Genomic DNA, 8,222 nt, shown 5'->3' with positions numbered 1-8,222 from the left:
GGATAAAATGATTTTTTTTCCTCCTTTTACGGAAAGAATTAATCATAAATAACATTCTGATTACTAACTATATGTAATCTTCAGGTTAGAAGACCCTGAAGCGGAGGAAACCAAGCAATTTGTCGAGGAGCAAGCAGCCCTCACTGACTCTGTGCTCTCGCAATGCGAACACAGACACAAGCTCAAGAATCAGCTCACTGCTCTCTACAACCATCCAAGATTCTACATCCCATTCAAACGAGGCGGCAAATACTTCTACTTTCAAAACACCGGCCTCCAAGCCCATAACGTGCTCTGCGTTCAGGTAATACTGCAGTCAAATTTAAATTTTCAGTGTTTGGTTAGCGACATTATCGTTAGAAAAGTTTAGCAAATGCTAAACTTTGTATGTTCAAAAATATATACAGAAAGGTTCGAATGGAGAACCGGAGGTTTTATTGGACCCGAACGGATTAAGTGAAGATGGTAGTGTCTCTCTCAACAGGTTCGCGATTAGCGAAGATGGAGAGTACTTAGCATATGGGATTAGCTCGTGTGGGAGCGATTGGTCTACTATTAGAGTAATGAGGGTTGAAGATAGGAGAGTTGAAGATGATTGCATTTCTTGGGTGAGTGTAGATTATGATCAAGTTGTTTGTGGTGATTTGGGGTTTGATTCTGAAATTGATTGATGTTTTGTTTGAAATTTTGGTGGAGTGCAGGTTAAGTTCTCACAGATTACTTGGACTCGTGATGGCAAGGGGTTCTTCTATTGCAGGTTTCCTAAGCCCAAGTAAGTAGTGATGATCAAGTTCTAGTAAGGATTAGGATTCTTTGTGCAGACATATCATTTCCCAAATTAAATGATCTCTTATCTAATAAAAAAATAATATAAGGGTAAATTTTCATAAATCTACCTGAACTTTAGGGGATTTTGCATGAAAACTTCATAAATTTTAAAAAATAGAGAAAACTCTTCTAAACTTTCAAATTTATACAAGACCCCTGAACGCTGGAAATTGTCATAAATGGTATTAACATGATGAGTAAAAGGTTAATATAACAAATATATCAAGCGCATAGGGAAAACATTGTCCAAAACATGCCACCCACTTCAGGGGGTTTAACTGAAAAGGTCCATAGAATATTCTCTAATTTATAAAGTTCAGGGGTGTTTCGTGCAAGACCANCCCCCCCCTTTTTTTCCATTTTTTTTTTGTTTTGCTTGTGTTGTTTACATCTTTTGTGTCTGTTGGTGATATATTTACTAGGGAAGGGAGTGAATTGGATGCTGGGACAGAGACAAATTCCTACCAAAATCATGAACTCTACTATCATTTTCTGGGCACTGATCAATCAGAGGATATACTTTGCTGGAGAGATCTTGACCATCCAAAGTACATCTATTCAACTGAAATCACTTTGGATGGAAAAGTAAGATAACCATCCTAATTATATCAACACATATTGTCTATATTTCTCAGCTAATTATTTTCCTTTGCATTTGCAGTATCTACTTCTGGAAGTTGAAGAAAGTTCTGCATCCTTCAACAAATTATACTACTGCAACTTATCCTCACTTCCCAAAGGACTTCAAGGATTCAAGAGCAGCAACCAATTACTCCCCTTCATCAAATTCATCGATAACTTTGAAGCACGATACACAAATGTATCAAATGATGGTGCCGAATTTACTTTCTTAACAAATAAAAATGCCCCAAAATATAAACTAGTTCGAGTAAATCTCAATGAACCAGAAGCTTGGACTGACATTGTGCCAGAGAATGAGAAGGATGTATTAGAATCAGCACGCGCTATTAACGGTAACAAGGTTTTATTATGTTACATAAACGATGTAAAGAATACTTTGCAAATAAGAGATTTGCAAACTGGACAATTTTTGCACGATTTACCGATAGATATTGGTACTGTTACCGTGATTGCTGGTAGACGAGGAGATAGTGAAGCTTTTATCGGGTTTACTAGCTTTCTTACTCCTGGAATTATTTACAAGTGCAATTTGGCTGCTGAAGTTCCTGAGATGAAGATATTTAGAGAAGTTTCGGTTCCTGGGTTTGATCGAAGAGATTTTCAGGTTAAACAGGTACAGGTTATACATGCATAATGTTTAGAATATCATTTATGCATGAGTTATTTTTCAGAAGTAGGTATACAAATTACAACCATAGGTTTGAGGCTTTATTATATAACCTATAGATAAGAAATAGTTTCTGGTTAGGGTTTAATTGCAGATAGACCCCTTTCATTGTCGCCCAATTGCAGATAGACCCTCAATAGTTCTATTGTTACAAATAAACCCTCCTGTACTATTGACGAATTGTGGATAAAACCCAGATAAAACCCCTGAGTGAATTTTTTTGACACTTTTATCCTCAAGAGATCCATTTGTACAAAAAAAAAAAAAAAACACACTCTCTTTTCTTGAGGGCAAAAGAGTCGCAAAATTCCCCTCAAGAATAAAACTACAAGGGGTTCTATCTGCAATTGGACAACAGTACAGCGGTCTATCCGCAGCTAACCCTTCTGGTTATCATGACAATGATAGAGATACTTCATATTTATACTCTTCTTATTTTCATAAAGAAAAGCTGTATCTTTCATCAAAATGCAAATTCTATGTCTAGATCCTTATTTCTTCGTTACATGTGAAATTGCCAGGTTTTTGTTCCCAGTAAAGATGGAACTAAAATCCCCATGTTCATCGTCTGCAAAAAGAACATACTTCTCGATGGATCTCATCCAGCTTTACTATATGGTTATGGTGGTTTCAATGTTAGCCTCACGCCATCATTCAACATTAATCATATAGTCCTCATAAAGAATTTAGGTTTCATTTATTGCTTATCAAATATTCGCGGTGGAGGAGAATATGGTGAAGAATGGCATGATGCAGCTACACTTTCAAAGAAACAAAATTGTTTTGATGATTTCATAGCCTCAGCTGAGTTCCTTATTTCTAGTGGATATTCTAGTCCTGAGAGACTGTGTATAGAAGGTGGAAGTAATGGTGGGATTTTAGTTGCAGCTTGCATAAATCAGGTAAATTTATAATTCTTAACATTTATATATTCTATATATTAAGTTTATTGTTAAATGGTTTAAATTTGTGGTGGCAGAGACCTGATCTTTTTGGATGTGCACTTGCTCATGTTGGTGTTATGGATATGTTGCGTTTCCACAAATTCACAATAGGTTCGTTTTTTCTTCCTTCGGTATTTTTATGGTAGTATCTTTTCATTTATGGGTATTTTTTAACTCATTCACATGATTTTCATATTCAGGGCATGTCTGGGCTTCTGAATTTGGATGTTCGGATAACGAGGAAGATTTCCGTTGGCTAATCAAGTAAGAAACATTGTTTCTCATCAGACAAGTTTCATCTTAGTTAATTGATCGTAGTGGATGTTACGAATAAAAATGTATGCAAAATGAAATTCTACTAATTTTCACACTTAAAACATATTTTATGGGAATTATATCAGTCCATTTCATAATGAACATGAAATGAAGTAACTGCGATCAATGTGGTTTTTTATTACCACACATTAAAATTTACCTGCATACTCTCTATTGTTATTTACCAATCGTATCTTCAGAAAGTTGTAAGATATCGTAGATTATTAGTTTGAATTGAAGGTTCAAACATTTTTAGGTTACATTGAGTTATCGAATAATATTTGTTGGAGTCAGACCGAATATTCACCTACTCATGAGACAAATACAATTTTCATGCAATGATGAAGCTATCATGCTTCATATTTCTTTTAAAATCCTAAAGTTTGAATCATTATGTTCATGGCTTATGCAGATACTCACCACTTCACAATGTCAGAAGACCTTGGGAAAAATCTGGTGATCGATGTTGCCAATACCCATCAACAATGTTGTTAACAGCAGATCATGATGATCGTGTTGTGCCTTTGCATTCATTGAAGTTACTGGCGGTGAGTTACTATTTTCCATCACTCAAGATTTTAGTTTGCACATTTCAATTTTCGTAAATGATAAAATTGTCTGACTCTAATATCCTTTTAATTTCTTTTATGTCTATGAACTGCTCTTGAACAATGCAATTGATCCTTAACAGTATATAGTGCATAATTTCTGTGTTTGTTTCCTCCTCCATGTTATGATCTATTCACATGAGTTCTGTATTGCATTTTTCTTATAATATTGGAAGTAAAACTCAATCAAGTCTACTGACTATATCCATTGAATACATCTTACCAAGTCTCAGGTATTCAGTTTTGTGAAAATTTTGAATCTCATTAAGGATCCATTGGAGCGTATAAACATGTACAAAACCTGGCTGAGATTAAGGAAGCCAGTCTAGGATCCATTGCAGCCTATAAACATGTACAAAACCTGTTTGCATTATGATACCTATTCTAAGGAATTTGTTAGTGATTTAGGTGTGAGCTTCTTGTATTAGGTTACATTTTGACATCTATTTAAGGAAGAGAATATGTTACTGCAATCATTTATTGTCCGATAAATTTTTTATTAGCATTTAGAGGTCCAAATAAATTTGTTTCTTCATTATCTGATACTATACTCGTCATTGACAGACAATGCAGTATATTCTCTCCCACAGTGTGGATAAAAGCCCACAAACGAACCCGATAGTTGCTCGTATAGATCGAAAGTCTGGGCATGGAGGAGGCCGTTCTATCCAAAAGCAGGTTTTTTTTCTTAAATCCATCTGAAAATCTATTAAATTAGCTCATCACACTTCATTAATGGTGTATCTCTATGTTCTTCTCCACTAACAGATTGATGAAGCTAGTGATCGCTATGGCTTCGCTGCCAAGATGTTGGGAGCTTATTGGATCGATTGAACCCCCTTCTAGCAAAAAATGGAAATTTCATGATATAGATTGATGAAAGCAATGAGCTCATCAAGTGGGACATTGCACATTAGATTGTTGTTGTTCCCTATACTGCAATTTTACGTTAAAACGCCGCGTCCCTTAACAAGTTTAGTGACAAATTCTGTAGGTCAGGCCCCGATTAAACAGTTGTATAGCGACGGAAGAAAATATTTGTAAAGATGCATAAAACTGGGTTTTAGATGATCATGCTCACGAATGTATCAGGAAAAAGAATCAAAACAGAACGGAACATTGGGTAATCTGATTTACCTTTCTTTGGAATGAGAATGTTTATTTGGTTCCTCATAGCCATTGTATCTTTGTAATGTTAAATTTGTCGATCCAGTTCCAGTCGTGCTAGTGAGAGGTTGGTTATCTATTCTGCACACACACACACACACACAAAGAAAAAAAGAAAAAAAAAAGAAAAAAAGGGAGGATACTTTGAGGATTAAAAGCATGTGCATATAAAGTATTATCGAGCAAAGACAATTTTCTTCTCCAGGACTAAAAAGATGTATTGAATCTTAAGGATTTCATTGCAAATTCTGTTTGCATACTAACCTTAAATATCTCTGCCATGAATACCCACATGAATCATCCCATAATTTGATTGCAAGATATCCTTTTCGAAGAGAGCTATCACAAAGAAAGGAAACATATCCAGAAAATTTACAGGAATTCTCAATATAAATAATCATGCTTGGATTTGCCTTAGCCTTTGTTTCAACTACATCTGCATTGTAATTTCAGAAGAAAAAGTTTAATGTACATGTCAATAAGCATTAAAACATTAAATAGAAAGGACAATTCGGGTACAGTTAGACTTTTTGGATCTCTCTAGTCCTTTAGTTGTTGAGATTTGATATGATTAAGAAGTTCTTGTGCAGACTGCTGAGCAAATAATCTCTGCCTCATCTTTACATATGGATATCCTACAGCCGAAAGCAAGTGAGCAGGCTTTGAGAAGGAGAATATTTCATACCAGACTTTGTCATTTTCATCCCATTCTATGGAGAAACTCTCTTCCCCAGCCTGCAACCAAAAAGTTGCTCATAATGTTAGAATTAAGGTTTAACTTCTTGTGATAGATATAAGCAGACAATCAGATTATAGTAGAATAAGAACACATGATAACCAATCCACTTATTGCGCAGAGGGGCAGTTAATTCAAGAGGAGAAAATAGCATGGGTTTCTTCAAAAGCTAAGAATATAGTAAGTGTTATCAGCGTATCACAGTCGATACATGATTCTGTAATCGTGTATAAGAACAAGGTGATACTGACCAGAGTGAGGTGGCAAAGAAGTGAAGTCAAAAGGAAATACTTGGCTAGTCTTGGTTGGAAATAATTGGCCACAAGAGATATATGCATAATTGCATATGCATGTAACCTTTCTGGTTGTTATACTCCACCTCACCTAGAATCACATGTCTATGCTCAAAACTTCAAATATTTATACACCATTGAACATAAGACTCTTACATACACCTTTCTACTACGGTTCTTGTCAAAAACAACTCTTGAACAAATCTCATACAAAAAAGTTTCTCTTACCTCTAAATTCTCCAATCTGACAAACACTCATCTACTATCTCACTTTCGATTTTGGACCTTCTCCAAAGCATTGTGATTCATTTCTCATACAACTAACATTATCACTCTTAGTTGCATTAATCCCCTCTTTTCACTCAAGACAAATTACAGTCATCCATTAAATACTAGAAGGTTATGATTTGGAAAGTGGTCTCTTCATTTTGAAAAACTACCCAATTAACTCTCACCACTAGAGAGTAGATGTATCAAGAGAAGAAAACCAGTGACCAGTATATTAATTTCAAAACCCCTGTTTCAAAATGATCTAAGAAATTTCAATTTTTGGTGCATCAACTATCTAGTAGGAAAAATATCATATGATAGCTTCCCGTCCACTCCACATTGAAGAGGATTAGAATTCGCCACTTTATCAAGTTCCCTTTTCTAAGTATCACTCACCTAACATGCATCCACGACACATTCTACAAAAATAATTCCAACTGATACCAATCAAAATTCTCCGGAAAAAAACAAAAGTAACAAGCTCAGATTCAAATACCAGGAGATGGCCGTGAAGGGTTCCACTGCCAAAACCAAAAGAACCCTTTGGTCGCCCCGCCACTGCTTGTGATGTTTGGGACACGTACGCAATTTGAAGAGGCATGACTATCCACGGAATCAACTCCTTGACACAAACACAGAACTTAGTCCCTTTCTCAACAGGAGTCTTAGGATCCACAAAGGCCCATCCCAATGCAAAATGCCTGAATAATCAAAATCAATTACATAGAAAAACAAAACAAAAAACAAAGACAAAACAAAATAGAGGGTCAATTGCATATAATCATGCTAGTTTATACACTCAACAACACTTATAATCCCTCACCTCGTTTATTAGTACTGATCACCACTCAATTTGTGAGGAGGAGGAAACTTATCTGTGATTTATCTTCTCAAAATGTCAGTCCTAGGGCAAATAAGTGTTCGTTTGTATGACGTAGTTGGAGTCTCATGTCATTGCAATTACATTCAAGTTTCAATCAATACGTGTGGTTATATATTTTCACAGCTTCAAAAGGTTGTTTTTAAAAATAGCAGATATGTTGCATTCAAATAGAAGAGCATTTCATTAGCAAATGTTGAAACTAAGTGATATTGTATAAGTGTGTATAGACCCTTATACAGTTCTAATGTTGCAGATAGACTTCCTGAGTGAATTTTTGACTCTTTTACCCTCAAAGAAAGAAAAAATTGGGTTTGACAAAATATATCTCCTGAAGATAAAGAGTAAAGAATAAAACCAGAGACATTAGTGTACTACTCAATACTCATAGGCATACTAACTCACTGGACCCTCTTGAGTGTAACAAATTAAAATTTGAAGGATTTCAATACATGTTATACTAACTCCTATTATAAACAAAACCCTAAATAATCAGCAATTTACCCAACAAAATAAGAAAAAATTAGAAGAAAAAAAAAATTCAGTGATTGGGGTTTGATAGGTTGACCTCCAACTGAGGAGAGCAGACTTGGCGAGGTTGAAGGTGGTGGGCCCGGAGCCGAGGAGGACGCGAGAGCGGTTGATGAAGAACCCAGCGTCAGCTAGGGTTTTCTCCACGGCTTCATCGTAAGAGGACGAAGAGCAGCGGAACGATGAGCCGTAGTTGAAGTCGCCGGAGCTCTCGACGCAGGACTTCTGCTGCTCCGTTGAGGGTCGGGTCAAGCTCAATAGCAGACCCGCAACCATTTTCCCTCTTTTTTCTTTTACTTGTGCCAACGGAAAAATCAGCCCCAATTTAGAAAAGAGTGGGG

General features: G+C 35.9%; 2 protein-coding genes across 2 annotated transcripts in view; one reads left to right on the top strand and one right to left on the bottom strand.

Annotated features, from left to right (window-relative positions):
• Positions 1–5,179, top strand: part of LOC109825181 (prolyl endopeptidase-like) — a 5,988-nt gene extending 809 nt beyond the window's left edge. Inside the window, 11 exon segments of the mRNA XM_020391954.1 lie at positions 85–304; positions 408–608; positions 702–772; positions 1,251–1,413; positions 1,490–2,083; positions 2,659–3,039; positions 3,117–3,192; positions 3,282–3,345; positions 3,809–3,944; positions 4,569–4,682; positions 4,773–5,179. Of these exon segments, the coding sequence (XP_020247543.1) occupies positions 85–304; positions 408–608; positions 702–772; positions 1,251–1,413; positions 1,490–2,083; positions 2,659–3,039; positions 3,117–3,192; positions 3,282–3,345; positions 3,809–3,944; positions 4,569–4,682; positions 4,773–4,838 (2,086 nt within the window). The 3' untranslated portion in view covers positions 4,839–5,179.
• Positions 5,562–8,222, bottom strand: LOC109825182 (UPF0548 protein At2g17695). Its single transcript, XM_020391955.1, has 3 exons — positions 7,919–8,222; positions 6,967–7,171; positions 5,562–5,906 (listed from the first exon to the last, which is right to left on the bottom strand). The coding sequence occupies exons 1-3, from the start codon at positions 8,155–8,157 to the stop codon at positions 5,712–5,714; spliced, it is 639 nt and encodes a 212-aa protein (XP_020247544.1). The 5' UTR covers positions 8,158–8,222; the 3' UTR covers positions 5,562–5,711.

The sequence above is a fragment of the Asparagus officinalis genome, chromosome 10 (genome assembly GCF_001876935.1).
Source record: "Asparagus officinalis chromosome 10, Aspof.V1, whole genome shotgun sequence".
NCBI lineage: Eukaryota > Viridiplantae > Streptophyta > Magnoliopsida > Asparagales > Asparagaceae > Asparagus > Asparagus officinalis.
The sequence above is the reverse complement of the archived record's forward strand: the minus strand, read 5'-3'. Positions and strand labels throughout refer to the sequence as shown.

Coding starts and splice junctions, on each gene's coding strand:
- LOC109825182 (XM_020391955.1), bottom strand. CDS start 8,157: ATGGTTGCGGGTCTGCTATTGAGCTTGACCCGACCCTCAACGGAGCAG. Junction 7,172..7,918: donor TCTGCTCTCCTCAGTTGGAG/GTCAACCTATCA, acceptor TTGATTATTCAG/GCATTTTGCATTGGGATGGG. Junction 5,907..6,966: donor CCCTTCACGGCCATCTCCTG/GTATTTGAATCT, acceptor TTTTGGTTGCAG/GCTGGGGAAGAGAGTTTCTC.